At 37.9% G+C, this 17,125-nt stretch overlaps 1 protein-coding gene across 5 annotated transcripts in view; it reads right to left on the reverse strand.

Moving 5' to 3' along the window:
• Positions 1-17,125, reverse strand: part of LOC123982633 (integrin alpha-M-like) — a 31,285-nt gene that overhangs the window by 6,267 nt on the left and 7,893 nt on the right. For 4 of the 5 annotated variants that reach the window (XM_046068296.1, XM_046068294.1, XM_046068293.1 and 1 more), the window contains 16 exons: positions 16,220-16,382; positions 13,944-14,046; positions 13,453-13,550; positions 12,719-12,789; positions 12,400-12,514; positions 12,041-12,168; positions 10,790-10,938; positions 5,226-5,376; positions 3,129-3,279; positions 2,847-2,920; positions 2,516-2,636; positions 1,310-1,446; positions 1,066-1,212; positions 758-970; positions 507-640; positions 85-227 (listed from right to left, as the gene is read on the reverse strand). In XM_046068296.1, coding sequence (XP_045924252.1) covers positions 85-227; positions 507-640; positions 758-970; positions 1,066-1,212; positions 1,310-1,446; positions 2,516-2,636; positions 2,847-2,920; positions 3,129-3,279; positions 5,226-5,376; positions 10,790-10,938; positions 12,041-12,168; positions 12,400-12,514; positions 12,719-12,789; positions 13,453-13,550; positions 13,944-14,046; positions 16,220-16,382 — 2,098 coding nt within the window. Of the gene's footprint in view, positions 1-84; positions 228-506; positions 641-757; positions 971-1,065; positions 1,213-1,309; positions 1,447-2,515; positions 2,637-2,846; positions 2,921-3,128; positions 3,280-5,225; positions 5,377-10,789; positions 10,939-12,040; positions 12,169-12,399; positions 12,515-12,718; positions 12,790-13,452; positions 13,551-13,658; positions 13,678-13,943; positions 14,047-16,219; positions 16,383-17,125 lie in introns of those variants that run through there. The other variant, XM_046068297.1, reaches the window with a different exon arrangement.

Consider the following 17,125-nt stretch of genomic DNA (forward strand, 5'->3'; position numbering starts at 1 on the left):
GATAAGAATTTCATTTAAGGTTAAATGTTAGTCATGTACACAAATACAAGTATTTAAATGGATGCACAGTGGAGAATCAACAACCTGTGTTTACTGGAGAGTGTCTGCTCATGGTGAAGCAGATACGAGCTGTGTTCTCTAGTGGTTTTGAACAGTCTGAGTTTTGAGTGGGGATTGGGTTTACACTGAATGACACCGTAGCTTCTACCATTACTATAGGCTTTGATCTGAAATGGACAGAGCAGGAAAACACACATGAATGACCTTTGGCTTTGTCATCAGTAATACAAAAGAAAGCCAAACTGATTATCAATACATCTTAGCTGCCTGACACAATCCATTATTGGTGAGCAGTACTGTCCAAAATTAGTAAAAAGAGACTGAATGAAGTTTGGTTTCCTCTGAAAGAATAAATGTGAAAGATATAAGCCTTATGATTAAATAAAGGTTACAAATGAACATAAATGGTAGAATTGCACTAGATGACAGGAGCATCTTGGACTTACCTGAGTAAAACAACTGCTCCCTTTGAACCCACCGCTAAGTCGTGCAGATTATCCCCACTAAGGTCAAATGATGACTGACTGATTGATATGCCGAAGAACTTCAGTCCTTGCCGGACTTCCGAGCCAGTAATTCTCTATGTAAATGGAAATATTTTAATGAATCAAATTGAAAACAGTATAGCTTTTCTATAAAATAAAGTGCCAAACATGACGCAATACATTTTTTTATTTGCTTCTTTCATCTTGCTCACCTGGGAGTAAGCAGAACTGATTGTTCTTCCTCCTTCGCCGTGGAATATATAGATGCTGCCCTGACCGTCATTCTCCAAAGGTGCTCCAACGGCCAAATCACTGAGACCATCGTTGTTAAGATCAGGCAGCACAGCAAGAGAAGACCCAAACCGTCCTTTTGAAAATGCATCCCCTCTCAGTACTGATGGAGAATCTAAGTGACAATCGACACTCTGATGAAAATATAAGGATGAGAGTCAGTGTTTGCATGGTCAATAAACAAAACAAGCACAAGCATTTAGTGGTGCTAGATAAAACTGTTGTTTACCAAATCAATTAAGCTGCAAACATAAACTCTTCCCTCTCTATCAGTGTCGATGTACATGGGGGCAGATATGAGGATTAGGTCTGTGTAGGGCTTAGGATCCACGTCCATCGCACAAACCTCAGCCCCAAAATATTCACCAATCTGAAACTGTGTAAGCAACACATTATCAATAAAAATTACATTAAAGATGGAAATAACAGTTTTAATTTATTAAAAATATTTTTACAATTTGCTTCTCACACACCTGCCATGGAAAGGGATCAATCTGTTGTTGAAAGTTGTTTCTGTAAGTTGTCATCACAAGTCCTCTGTGTTTATATCTCGGAGCACCAACAATTGTCAATTCACCGTACACCGTTTTAGCAACAGCCATGGAGTAACCTGGAATTCAAGAGTCAAGCCCATATGTTAAAGTATCCCAAGGTTTGGCCTACTGTGGATAAATTGTATAAATTTTGAAGATTTGCAGAGTTTCATTTTCATTTAACACGATAAAAAATACTTGCTTGAGTCACACCTTACCCAATATTCCAAGCACAAGCTTTCCAGTTCAAAATACTGTTGGCTTGTCTGCATATATGAGATCAGACATTTGTAAAACCATCGCAATTTCTACATTAGCTGCACTTTGGATTTGTTTATATCTTACTGGCTTCTGTACCACTCTGAATCATAAAAGATCAACCAACAGGCTTAAAGGTGGGGTGTTTTTTGTTTCTCTAAATGGCCCTTAATTCTCTCACGCCCAGCTCCCGAAGTTAGGCTGTGTTCAGGTTTTTGTCTGCAACCACTTCCTGTTTTCTTGGCATTCATCATCTTGCCTCCTTTCAGGTCTTTGTTTTCCCTCTGCCCTGTGTGATTACTACTCCCCGCCCTTATGTGCTGCACCTGTGCCTTGTTGTTGCCCCTGCCCTAGTGTATAAATACCCTTGTCCCCTTTGTACCTGTGCCAGTTTGTCTTGATCGCTTGTGTCAGAATCCTAGTTATTTCTTGGTGTGTGCGCGCTCTTCTGTGTGTTTTGACCAATGCTCTCTGTTTTTGACTACCTCTCCAGCCTTGTGATTTTGGTACTGTTGCCTGAGACTTTTTGGATTAGGTTCAACAAACTGTTTATTTTTGTGAACCCCCCTCGAGTCGTGCTTTGTGAGTCCATTACCTCTATGTGCTGCCATTTATAAATTCACCTTTAATGGAACTATGTTAATTGATGTCTTATTTTTATTTAGAAGATCTATCACAAGCTAATTTTTTTTGTTTTTAAAATACAAAGCTGCTTGCATATGCTCCCTGAACCTTTGACTCCACATTCTTTATTTGATTTCTTTCTGTCCCGTGCATTGTCTTGCATTTGATTTGATTTCCAAAATATGGGTAGACTGTTTACATTAGAGCAGTTTGTGATCACATGATCACATTTATATGTGTTAGTCATTACTATCATATTCTTACCCAGATAACTGTCAGTCTCCATATACTCTGGTGCAAAGGTGCTGACTATCGTGCCTGCGCTTGTGTATTGTTGGTAGCCTCCCTTCCATTCGTTGGCACCAACAATACCCATCAGAAATCCCTGCCATTTTGACAGAAATTTAAAGAAAATATGATTGCCACAAAACAGCCAAAGAAAAGAAATGTGTAATACATATAAAATGTGTATTCTATAAGTGCATAACTGTCTGTCTACTTCTTACCCACAAAGAGTCACACAGATGCATGTGTAAGTGTGTGTCTGTTTTTCTAAAACTATATTGTTCAGTGAATTTCTGGTGATTTTAATTACCCCAGGCACATAAGCTGCACTGAATCCCCCTTGAGACATTTCCATTTTCAGTGACTCTCCACTTGTTTGAGATCCTGTAACAGCAACATAAATAAGCACAAACTCTTATTGAATGACACAATGATGTTCAAGTACTTTTACTGAATGATACAGTATGTAGATTCATTACAGCTCAAAGTAGTAATGGTCAATGATGAACATAAAACTATTCATTGTTTCTTTTTGGAACCAGAACAATTACAGTAATTTCAACTGAATGTTATATTAAGTTTACATTTGTACCTTCGATGGAGAAGATTTTGTCCTGCAAATTCTGCCTTATTATTTCAAGTGCGTTAAAGTTGTCCACTTTAAACACATAGTTTGCTGGGGGAGAAGTTGCAATGGTTTCCAGTTCCCTTATTGCATTGTATTTGGCAAATGCACGCCCAACCTAGGGATGTTGAGAAAAAAGTGTTGGAGGTGTTGTACTTTAAGAAATAGAAATGGCAATTTTCCAGCTACATTATGTGTGAGAGTATTGAAAAGAAAAAAAAAACAAGGCCAAATAGCATTCTGAGACGTTGCATCATTTAACAGTTTAGGTACCTACAGTGAGCTACATGTCTCAGTCAGATGTTACTGTTTCACACTCTGGCCTTCTCAAACAATTGCACAACAATTGTGCCCGGTGGCTATAGTGACCTTGATGTTGTAATTTTGTACTGTGCTTGTGTATGTTTTTTGCACTGGAACCAAGCTACCATGCTGTACCAAAACAATTACCACCAACTCTGTTTCATGGCAATAAAAAAGTATCTTTCTATTTATTTATCTATCTATAGTTGGTTGAAGGATTTGGAATTATACATAGTAGTGGTTGGCAATATATTAATTCTTTAAAGCATTTATTTAACAAGATTTTTTTAAAAAGCAAAACACACCTGAATCTAACTAAAATGTCCTAAACAAAGATAAAGTTAAGTTAAGTCGTGTTTTATTTATAAAGCGCATTTAAAAACAACCAGGGTTGACTAAAGTGCTGAAAAAAGCTGTTCAATATTAAAAATAATAAAATAAAAAACAGATAAATTACAACAGGTCAAATAATTAATGACATACAACAAAAAAGAGAAAAACAACACTGTTAAAAACAAGGCAGTTAAGCACAAGTGCTTAAACACCAAAGAATAAAAATGTGTTTTAGGACAAAACTTAAAAGTTAGTGTTGTAATTCTTGAGACCGGTCTTAAGACCACTTTTTGATAGTCTCAGTCTTGTCTTGGACTCGACTGCATTTGTACTCGGTCTTGTCTCGGTCTCGGACAGTGAGGACTCTGATGTTGATTGGATGTAAAACTTATGGCTTCAAATGCAAGCCTAAATAAAAATGTGTTGTTACCGTTAATGGCTATCACCCCTCCCCGCCCCCTTCACACGCACTCCAAGAAAGTGAATGGGGGAGACAAAGAAGCTGTGGCTGTCTAGGAGCAGGAGGATATGTCAGCAAAATCTTCGTAATAACATTTAGCTTTTTAAACTATAAAGGATTAATCTATCAAACGGCGTCCAGAAAAAAGCACAGGAATCTGTAAATTCTGCAGTGCAACCTTACAGAGATGGCTGGGACCACATTATTAACTTTTACTGCCACTTAGAAAGAAGTATGTGTATGTGATGTTAGCAAAGCTAGCAAGCTTATGCATGTATACTGTATGTTTCAGGGCACTAATTTCAGTTGCTTGCTATGGTTGCTTGCAAGTTATTTGCCACCTAGCCAGGTGCTCAAGCTACCTAATTACACTGAACAAAATTATAAATGCACCACTTTTGTTTTTGCCCACATTAATCATGTGTTGAACTCAAAAACTTTCTCTATGTACACAAGAGGCCTATTTTTCTCAAATATTATTCACAAATCTGTCAAAAACTGTGTTAGTGAGCACTTCTCCTTTGCCGAGATAATCCGTCCACCTCACAGGTGGGGTATATCTAGATGCTGATCAGGCAGAATGGGTATTGCATAGGCTGGCCACAATAAAAGGCCACTCGAAACAAATTGTTTTTTATGGTTGTCAGTGGCTTCATGATAGGATGGTGAATTTCCTTGTGTGGCCAAGGTAGAGCCCTCACCTTAATCTGACTGAATGTCTGTGAATGGACTTGAAGAGAGCAGTCAATTGCCGCTCACCACAATTTTACTTCAACAATACTGCCAGGAAGAATGGACAACTATTCCCTAATCTAGGAGAGCAAAGCTGATAAAGACATATCCAAATCAACTTGCTGGGATTAAAGCAATAGGGGATGTAATATCAGGGAACTGAACACTTCCAACTTTCAGCATGATTTTAATGGGTTTTGATTTCAGGTTATAAGAAAAAAAAAGGTTGAACTTACCCCAATGGCAAATCGAACTATGTTTTTTTTTTCAGCTAAAGCTGCTGCATTTGGCAATTCCTGTGGGTCATTAGATTCTCCATCTGTAATGACTATCAGAACTTTCTTCACATTTGACCTGGAACCTCCATTTACTGAGAAAATTTCATTGCTGTCAAAAGAAAGGGCTGCATTCAATACATGTTATTGTTCTATTGTACCTTTTGTAGTATTAAAAATACAAAAAAGTACAAAAAGAAAAGTATTCTCACTAACCTCTAGTAGTTTTTAGCTATACAAATAGATTAGGTTATTAAAGGTCATATGTGGGCGTGTGGTGAAGACCTTTTGCTGATTTTTAATGCACTGGATACCTCTTTTGGATTTCTACAGTAAATTAGCAACAATAAATATCATTTTGCTTGTTTTTTTTTTACTCTGTCTCCAGGCATTGTACAGGTGCTGGTCATATAATTAGAATATCATCAAAAAGTTGATTTATTTCAGTAATTCCATTCAAAAAGTGAAACTTGTATAATGTATACATTCATTCCACACAGACTGATATATTTCAAGTGTTCATTCCGTTTAACTTTGATGATTATAACTGACAACTAATGAAAACCCAAAATCAGTATCTCAGAAAATTAGAATATTGTGAAAAGGTTCAATATTGAAGACACTTGGTGCCACACTCAGCTAATTAACTCAAAACACCTGCAAAGGCCTTTTAAATGGTCTCTCAGTCTAGTTCTGTAGGCTACACAATCATGGGGAAGACTGCTGACTTGACAGCTGTCCCAAAGACGACCATTGACACCTTGAACAAGGAGGGCAAGACACAAAAGGTCATTGCTAAAGAGGCTGGCTGTTCACAGAGCTCTGTGTCCAAGCACATTAATAGAGAGGCGAAGGGAAGGAAAAGATGTGGTAGAAAAAAGTGTACAAGCAATAGGGATAACCGCACCCTGGAGAGGATTGTGAAACAAAACCCATTAAAAAATGTGGGGGTGATTCACAAAGAGTGGACTGCAGCTGGAGTCAGTGCTTCAAGAACCACCACGCACAGATGTATGCAAGACATGGGTTTCAGCTGTCGCATTCCTTGTGTCAAGCCACTCTTGAACAAGACACAGCTAAAGACAAAAAGGACTGGACTGCTGCTGAGTGGTCCAAAGTTATGTTCTCTGATGAAAGTAAATTTTGCATTTCCTTTGGAAATCAAGGTCCGAGTCAGAGTCTGGAGGAAGAGAGGAGAGGCACAGAATCCACGTTGCTTGAAGTCCAGTGTAAAGTTTCCACAGTCAGTGATGGTTTGGGGTGCCATGTCATCTGCTGGTGTTGGTCCACTGTGTTTTCTGAGATCCAAGGTCAGCGCAGCCGTCTACCAGGAAGTTTTAGAGCACTTCATGCTTCCTGCTGCTGACCAACTTTATGGAGATGCAGATTTCATTTTCCAACAGGACTTGGCACCTGCACACAGTGCCAAAGCTACCAGTACCTGGTTTAAAGACCATGGTATCCCTGTTCTTTATTGGCCAGCAAATTCGCCTGACCTTAACCCTATAGAAAATCTATGAAGTATTGTGAAGAGGAAGATGCGATACGCCAGACCCAACAATGCAGAAGAGCTGAAGGCCACGATCAGAGCAACCTGGGCTCTCATAACACCTGAGCAGTGCCACAGACTGATCGACTCCATGCCACGCCGCATTGCTGCAGTTATTCAGGCAAAAGGAGCCCCAACTAAGTATTGAGTGCTGTACATGCTCATACTTTTCATGTTTATACTTTTCAGTTGGCCAACATTTCTAAAAATCCTTTTTTTGTATTGGTCTTAAGTAATATTCTAATTTTCGGACATACTGAATTTGGGATTTCATTAGTTGTCAGTTTTAATCATCACAATTAAATGAAATAAACATTTGAAATATATCTGTGTGTAATGAATGAATATAATGTCCGAGTTTCACTTTTTGAATGGAATTACTGAAATAAATCAACTTTTTGATGATATTCTAATTATATGACCAGTACCTGTATAGGGATAGTATTATTATTATTATTATTGTAAGTGTCCAAGTAGATGCCAATGGACGATTATAAAAAGCTGCCAATTTCCATCTGTTGCTGATGATGTCAGGACCACAAGTTGCTCTATCATTTAATTTTGACATGGAAGTGCCAAGTCATTTTGAAATCTGTCTGGACTTTTCCAAAAAAGTTAGGATATTTTACATAATGCAATAAAAAATAAAATTCACATCCTTTAATTAATTTTCTAAAGTACAAAGAAAAGATTTTCAATAGTTTTACAGAACGTAATTGTATTTTGTAAGTATAAACAAGATTTGATGCCTGCAACCAGGGGTGGACTGGTAATCTGGCATACTGGGCAAATGGCTGGTGGGCCGACGCACCTTTGGGGCCGATGTAACCCACATTATTTATTTATTTAACTGTTTAAAAAATGGGCCAATGCCCAGTGGTGCTAAAGATACATGCATGTACTAATGTGGAAAAACGACTAAGGTCCTAAAGAGGAGCAAGGAAAGAAAGGAGCTGAACTCTCTTTCACTAGTCAGTATACTTATATAAATGTATGAGAAATGTATGTAAAATGTTTGATAACCTAAAAAATATGTAAAGCTGCACCTGTGAACCCACATGTTCACAAGGAGGAGGCCTCAGTTAAAGCCTTCCTCGAGTATATGATCAAGAACTGTTTGGACATGGGAATTTAAGGTTCAGATGTACTCACTATTATAACTACGTAGCAATATGTTCATGTTAATGTGTGTATTTGAATTTAATGTAATATGGTTTCTATCAAATTTAAAAGGTTACTGTAGGCAAACAGCTTATAGGCTGCAGGAAACTGAGGAGGGTCTCCTTAAAAGGAGAATTTGATCCAAAAGGTATAAATAAAGTATAAAGTATATAGTATATATAGTATATATCCAAAAGTATATAGGATGACGCAGTTGGAAATCCGCCATGTTGCGTACGTGGCTTTAATTTTGGGGGGTTTATATTTGAGTGTACGGTAGACTTTTTCCAGAGAGGTGGAGGATGAGTCTCCGGCAGAATTTGGTCAGTAATCTCTCTCTAAGAATTAGGACTTAATCATTGAATCATCTAATAATAACAGAATGTAAAGTTAATGTCCAGCGATTTTTAGGGAGAAAATGTGGTTCTTGAATAAAAAAACTCACCTTTGAGTCCCTTCACTTGAGTCAAATTTGGACTGAAATTGGACTTTAATGGTAAACATAATATTTCTTTCTGAAGTGAAGGAAAAGTTAGCTGTCCTTAGAATAAAAGCTTCAGGGTCGAATCCTGCTCAGAGTACCTCTTTTTTATTACGAGAAAAATAGCCTGTAATGAGACCCAGCAAGGTATCGCCATCAAGTCTCAATTATGATTCCTGCTGCTAATTGCTTTGTCTCACCTAATTCTCCTTGTGAATTTTGGGGCCAAAATATGAGAGACAGGGGGTAGCTTCAACACTAAAATTAAGGCTGAAATCGCAATTTTGTGTATCTCCTGCTGTAAAAGAGCAACCAATGAGTTCATGCTTAAAATATTCTGGGGGAAAAACCCTCAGACCCTCCAATCATATATTTCATCAATAAATATTTTTTGTAGATAGTATTAAAATATATACATTTTACATTTACTCATTTTGCAGACACTTTTATCCAAAACGACTGGACCACTTATCCCGCACTTACAATTGTCTTGTTCTCATGACCCCAACCTTGTGCAATGTCACGTCTCGTGGGCTAAGTGTTTCTTCAGACCCCTAATCTGAGCCCTTGAAAGTGAAGCCATGTGTGTGCCATGCTGTGGTGACATTGATGATGATTAGTTCAATTAAGGTCAGTGATTACGATATAATCATAACGCTATCATAAAAGTGAGACTTTCACCTACCTCTGGTGATCACTCACTGTCAAACAGTTCTGCATAAGCTATTTGACATTGTTTTTGTAGCATAGCATAGTTTCCTAATGCAGTCTTAACTTTGGCTAACTGCCCAAATGGCTGAAGTGAGGTTATGGAGGCTAGTGTCACGCTGCTGTGAAAATGACTTGTAGGCTACTTATACAAGCATGGTGTATTGGTGATGAGTGTCCAACTGCTTTTGGTGGGTCGCCTGGGCCAAAAATGCTGATATTTTGTCCCAGTCCAGCCCTGCCTGCAACATACTCAACAAAAGTTAGGACAGAGGCATGTTTACCATTGTGTTACATCACCTTTCCTTTAATTACACTTTCTAATCATTTGGGAAGTGGAGATTCTAATTAAACCAGTTTTGCAATTGGAATTTTTGTTTATTCTTGCTTGATACAAAACTTCGGCTGCTCAACAGTCTGTGGTCAACATTGTCTGATTCTTCTCTTCATGATGCGCCATACATTTTCAATAGGGAACAGATCTGGACTTGAAGCAGGCCTGTGTCTACGAAGCCACTCTGTTGTAGCCTGCAGAATGCGGCCTGGCATTGTCCTGCTGAAATAAGCATTGATTTCCCCAGAAGAGATGTCACCTTGATGGCAACATATCTCTCTATAATGCCAATATATCTAACCAAATTTTATTTGAATATTCTGTGTACATCTTATTTTAACTCTGTCCTAACTTTTGTTGAGTGTGTAGCAGGTATGAAATTCTAACTTTGTTTATATTTACAAAATACAATAATGCTGATCAGTAAAACTGTTGAAAATCTCTTCTTTGTACTTTTCTCAATTAATTAAAGTTCACATGAATTAACACATAAAAGAAAAAAACAGTGCAGGCTTGAATTGGTGCCATGGCCCAGTTCGACTTGCTTCAAGCAGTAAATGGGTCGAGGACCAAGATGTCTGTGAAGGTTCACAGTCATCCAGGTCATAGTTATCCAAAGACGGTTAAAGTCAAGGGCAACTGGACTTGGTTGAAGACACTAGAAGATATTTTGGCCCTCATCCGAAGGATCCGAAGGCTATTTAACTAATAGTGACACCCTCTGCCACTTACATTTTACATTTACTCATTTTGCAGACACTTTTATCCAAAACGACTGGACCACTTATCCCCCACTTACAATGCTGTCCTTTTATCACTTCCCAGGAAACTGAACAAGCATTTCCTTTTGGCCTCAATTGAAGATGCCGACGATGGTCATTCAGACTTGGCCACAAGTGGTTTTAATGACCATAACAATTGTCGTTACAGCAGCCAGGAGTACTAACGAACCAGCGGTATCAATGATCTTGGCGAACGATCCCACAAAGGTTAAATAGCTGAGTTTCTCTCCTGGTCATTTCAGAACTGAAGAAGTCTCTTGAATGAGGGACGTCTTCTAGTATCTTCAACCAAGTCCAGTTGCCCTTGACGTTAACCTTCTTTGGATATGGTCGAGGACCAAATTCAACATGCCTATTTAAAATAAATAGGCTATGTGCAAACTATTGTATTACAGTTCTCTTCAATCAGTGTTCACAGTTAAATCTAAGCAAACCAAATTGTTTACTTCCTGTTTGTACATAAAATCTGTATTTGGTAATGTCCTGCATTAGCATCATGATGACACTTACACAACACGTTTGATGGCATCAGCTGTGTATGTCCCTCCAGTTAACTGTGTTATTCCATTAATTTGAGCTTCCCAACTTTTAGCATCAAATGTACTTAAGTAATTATGGATCTTGAATCGAAAAGTTGAAGAGAACTGGGCAATGGCAAACTGCAAAAAAGAAGAAAAAATTTAACCATGCATCCAACAGTCAAATGATGCATTAAAGGTAAAGTACGGGCTGTGGAGACAATAAAGGGAATGTACACAAACTATATGGAAGGGAGAGGGGTATTTGGTAAATGTTTGGCAAAATATTTAAATTTTGCTAATTTGATCTCTTGTAATCTGCCCATTGGTGGCAATTGTAGCAAATTATCTATTAAGAAAATACTATGGTTTGTAGGGAATGTCCAAAGCAAGATTATTCTTCACAGAAGGACCCTTTCTTTAAAGAGGTGGTATTATTATTTTTTTCATAATGCACATTGCTGCAGCTCCTCTTTTCACCCTGAGTTGAAGGTTTTGTTTTAGCTGTGGAGTAATACATCTTGTCTCTAAATGATCTTTGTTGGGAGTTGCTCATGTGCAGTTCCTAGTTAAGGACTTAACTAGCCAGAGAACCAGAGAGCCATCAGAATCAGAGAAGAGCAGGTCAGCGCGAAGCAAACATGGCTTTGTTTCAGCTGTACATGTTGCCGACCAGCTTGGCTGGAGCAAGAGTTTTAAAGTGGTGAGTTATTAATCTCTAACAAAAGTATCTTTCATCCATAAAGTTTTAACTGAGCTCTGTCTCTACATCACAGTAACAACTTTATGTCCATTGAGTGTCTGGAGAGTAGCTAGTGTTTGGAAGGGAGAGGAGAGTTGTGTGCTGCAGCTATTATTCCACCGGTGTTTTTGAGGATGTGGCGGAGTAGCCGCTTGGCAAGCGTTACATGAGACGCATTTAGCTTTCCTCCCTGTGTCGTCACAAGGATGGAATGGAATCAGCTGGACTACAAATGAGCTGTTTTCAAGCAGTTCAGAGCAGTGTTTTCTGTGGGAGATGGGAACTGGGCTTTTTCTTTGCAAACCTATTACATGCATAAAAAAGGTATATAACTCAATAAAGGAGAGGGGGAAAGCCAAAAAGCATAATACCACCTCTTTAAAACAGACAAAACAAAAACACAAAGACATTAAATGCAATGCCTAAGAATGCTGGATTTTTCGATTTTCAATTATTTTAATCATTCTATGGTTTAACTGGCAAGCATGAACACAATCCTACCTTTGTATCTTTTCCCTGGAATGAGCCGATCAGGTTTTTCACAAATATCTTCATTATTTTAAAATCATCACCATCTATGCTGCCTGAGCCATCCAACAGAATTGCAATGTCTGCTTGGGTTCGACACTCTGTCAAAAAGAAGATATGGATCAACGTCTGAATGGTTGTTGCATCTCATTCTGTTTGTTAACAATTCACCTTGGTATATTATCTGCCTGCTTGTTCCAGGGCTCAGGTGTCAAGCTTCTTGGCAAGGTGCTATAATGCGATTATGGTGATATGCTTACATTATCAGACCTCTTTGAACACTTCCCTGGCATGTTGCTAGAACTTCAACATACGAAGAAAAAAAAAATTACCTTCAGGAGAAGAAGGCACATAGGCTCCAAGATTATCAAAACGGTTTATCTGCCTGCATAAACCGTTGTACATGGTGATACTTTTGCAGTCCTTTGGGATGGTTGGACCACATACCTGAAAAGAGACATGGTCAAGCCCTGATAATTACATAATGGGTTGATTATTTTTCTGTCACATACATTTTCTGAAAATACATTTTCAAGATGCAAAAGGATAGTTTCACTGATAGGAAGACAAAGAAACGTTTAAGAGGATTCTCCCTGACCTCCGCATTGATATTAACAAGGTACTGTGAATATTTGCAGTTTACTGGCTCACCATAGTGTTTTGTGTGGCGGGATCACTTGTCATTGTCAAACCAAGCGATATGTTGAATGCAAAAGCTGGCACTGCATTGAAAACATTAATCAGTTATGTTTAACAGTCATTCAAGACATTTTGTGATAGCAAGAAAACAACTTTCTCAGTGACCACTACAAATTGCAGCTACCGCTTTTAAAATACTTCCCTATGTGATCCGATAACTATCAGCAGTTCATACTCACTGTTCCCAAACTCGTAGTGTCCCATTGCCTTTTCTGGCCTATGACTATGGTCCCAAAACTCACATGACCAAGGCTATTATTATGTAACTGTATTCTTTTGCAACTGTTGTTGCAATTTTCAGCTGCATGAAATACAAAATATTCCCATTCAAAGTCATTTGAGTACTGATGTGGTGATATGTGAATTTTTATAATTATAAAACATAGAATACTTGGCAAATTAAGTCAACATATACAGCATGTCTTGAAGACTGAATCAAACATTTTTTAAGATAGCTATCTCAGTATCTTTCCTAGAAATATCCTGAAACCATTTCTATCGGGTGATACACACAAGGTCCTGACACCATCTGTTGAAAATCTCTTGAGAACTAATAACAAACTTCTAATGCTTGTACTTGTTTTTAAGGATAAAAGGTAACAGGAATCATTGTTTTTAATTCAGCCCATGTAATTTCAGTTAGTTAATAGCTTATATGAAGCATTTAGAAATTAGTAGTTGCTTACATGTAACTGGTAGTTTACTGCAGGACTCGGTGGAGCACTTATATATTTCCCCCCTTGTTCCTGGTAGATACTGTGCAAGAGGAGCACTGACGAGCAAGCTGAGGAAACAAAACCAGACATATGAAAGAGCCTGTCTGGTCACCACAGTGTAATTCAATGTTATGTACTTGATTCCTCTTTACTGTGCGACACACACAAAACGCTACCAAAACAAAGTAGTAGATGTCTATGAAGATTCTCAGTCATCCAGGTCATAGTTATCCAACGAAGGTTAAAGTCAAGGGCAACTGGACTTGATTGAAGATACTAGAAGACATTTTGTCCCTCATCCAAAGGACTTCTTCAGTTCTGACTGACTGGCAGGGAAACTCAGCTATTTAACCTCAGTGGGGTCGTTTGCCAGGGTCAAATTAACCTTCGTTGGATAACAAAGTAGTAGACAGTTGTCTATTGTGGACCCATATCTCAACAACAACAATGCTTTGACTTACTCTGTCTGTCTCTGCACCACCTGGTATCCAAAACCTGCTGCTTCATTTCTCAGGAACTTCCAGGCCACTGGGTCAATATTAAAACAAAGTGCAGCTTCTAACACTAAAGAAATGAAGAAGAAAGAACCACACCTCACACACAATATTTCTGATTTAAAGCCACTTTCTGTGTCATTATAGTGACATTAATAATAATTAATTAATTAATATTTTTCTGACTGCATATCTGTTGTGTATGTGGTAGTGATGGTGCAATGGATAAGATGATACCTTTGGTGTGAGAGAGGGTTCAATCCCACACTGTTACCTATCCATTGTTACCAACCATTGTGTCCCTGAGCAATGACACTTAACCCTAGTTGCTCCAGAGGTATGCGCTGATATGAATAGCAATTGTGAGACGCTTTGGATAAAAGTGTCAGTTAAATTAATGAATGTTAATGTCCTACTTTCAGAGCATATAAAGGGATAAAGAAGCCTTCTACAGCCACTGATGTGGTGTGAATCGATGTATGCCTTGTATTGTTTGGTAACACCACTAGGGAGTGCCAAAGTTAGAAATGTTTTAATTTTAAACATGTTCATTTTTAAAACGTTTTCAAGATTACATTTTTAAGCCGGTTACCTGCTTTTCTGTTCACTTTTAATTCAGATTCTCTGTAACATTTCCTACATTATTCAATAGCAGAAACACAAAACAATAACAAATTACATAAATACTTAGAAAAACTTAAATGTCAAGAGACAGTACACTGCTTTCCATGACAACATGTAGGAGGTCATCCTTCTATATTTGCTTTGTCATTGAGCGAGTTTTGCTGCACAGCTCAAGACCTCACTTTTTCCTTTTTTGGCCACAACATGAGGTTTTCTAAAAATGGTCAATATGATGCAAACTCTTTGACTCACTAACAAAATATTTCTTCATGGGGAAAAAAACTTAAAAGAGATTGGGTGATGTAGATAACAATGTATTATTAAGAAACATTAACTTCCTCTAATTGTGCGGAACCTTAGACCGACACAGGTCTGACACATCTGATGCACATTAATGCGTTTTGGTATCCCGTACATTTCAATTTGTTCTAAAATAACATCATGTTATAGTTTGGTTATCATAGTTTTTCCAGAGAAATTGCCTTCAGGTTCTGCTTTTTCTTGTCACCAGTACAGCCTTTGTTTGGCTATTGTAGTCTTTATGGCTTCAGACAGTAACAGAAATGCCGTATTACAGATCATATACATTAATCTTTACCTGTCCAGAGTTACCCTTTCATAATTAATTTTATGTTTTGTTCTGATGCAATTCTAAATATAGGCCACATTAAGTCACTAAGTACATACTGAACTAAACTAAACCACCAGTAGCAGAAAGTGTCACTGAGGTGGTTGCAGGAAGTCACTGCCCCCCTACTTTCTGCTAAGTATAACTGGAATAGATAAGTGGTAGGTCTTGTGTTGGTCCTGATATGCCGCTCTCTTGATCTCACAAGTTGTGTAGGTTTAGCAAAGTGACCATGTTACTTTCAAGGGTGGAGTAATATGTACTGCAACAGACATTGAGTACGGTCAATTTTAATTCAAACCTAATGATACATTACACTGCCTGTCTGTACAGAATGATGACCCATGAGTACAATGCCTCCAGTCCACTTGCAATCCTGCACAGGATAAGTGGATATACACAAGTGGATATACACAATCGGTACACAATGGGTAGATTTACAATAATTCAGTTTCTTACATTCAATTACATAGGTAGTTATGGGCCAGGGAACAAGTATTCAGATTTAGGTGTTGTTAGTGCCATCATGTGGCTACTTATAGAGCACATTTGCACTTTTCTGCACCCATCCTCCAACAATCTTCACCAAATTTGGTACATGACATATTTGGATTACCATGACAAAAGTTGTAATTGAATTGTACATATACAAAACCACAATTTTCCTTGGCAGGATATAGGTATCAGTCAAAAATCAAATCAAAACATTTTCTACTTAAAAAATAAGTGCAAAAGCCGTTGAAGCTATTTTGAGGGTGAGTAGCTGACTATACCGGCCAGATCTTGATGCAGGTAGTTTGATTCACAGAGAGGTGAATGATAATATGTTACTCTGCTTTAAGCATGCTAAAGAAACACAACTTACAACTGATGAAGATGCTGTAAATGTAATAAAAGGCCATTAAATTAAATGATAGGATAAGATTTTCACTGATGGCATACATGTGTATATAAGGTCGATGGATGACAAAATCAAAAGGTATAAACTTACCTGACAAGAATACTGTGGTAGTAATTATCCAGTCCATTGTGACATTCCCATGAAAAATAAAAAAGTGTGTCATATATTCTCTGAGCCCATACAAATAAATTTGGAAACTCTGGAAGCCTCTGGAAGCGTAACTACCTTCTGCAACTGAAACTGATGGAGCGAGCTGTCGAAAGCAAAATGCAGAAATCATAAGGTGACAGCACAAGGCTAAGGCAGCCAGTTAGAGGAACATTTTATAGGAGGGGCTGCAATATTGGCAAACACTTTCTGTTTTATGTGAGCACACAATGTGTTGTCACCTGATTGTGCAAAGCATAGGTAAATTTTCAAAGATTCAAACACTTCTATTAAAAAATAATATGCAAGTTAGTTTAAAATAATAAATAACAAAATAAACCTTAGACCATTACCACAGATCTCATTTGTAGACATTTGAAAAACACTGGTGTGGTTACCTCAGACTGTAAACGTGTTTTGATTACTTTATATTTGTGACAATATTCACAGCTGCAATATATGTCAAGTACAAACTGCCTGCTTTTCTTAACATGGTTCTTTTTTGTGAGCAGTGAAGTGTTACTTGCCTACTTCCCAGACCAATCGGGTAGAGAAAGGAAGTCAGGTTACACAGCATGAACACATCTGGATTGATCATCCCCAGTTTCACCACATTAGATAACCACTCACCGAAGTACTGTTCAGACAAAACTTTTCACAGAAAAAAACCCTTAAACTAAAAATGTCCATTTCTCCTTTTCGCTCGACTTCCTCTACAGATATTCACTCACCAAAGTACTGTTCAAACAAGCCTTCTCACAAAAAAAATAAACCCCACCTCAAAATAAAAAGTTCCATTTCTCCTTTTCGCTCTACTTCCTCCGCACTGTCGCATGCCGTCTGTGGGCC

This window comes from Micropterus dolomieu, linkage group LG14 (genome assembly GCF_021292245.1).
Source record: "Micropterus dolomieu isolate WLL.071019.BEF.003 ecotype Adirondacks linkage group LG14, ASM2129224v1, whole genome shotgun sequence".
In the NCBI taxonomy this organism is placed as follows: domain Eukaryota; kingdom Metazoa; phylum Chordata; class Actinopteri; order Centrarchiformes; family Centrarchidae; genus Micropterus; species Micropterus dolomieu.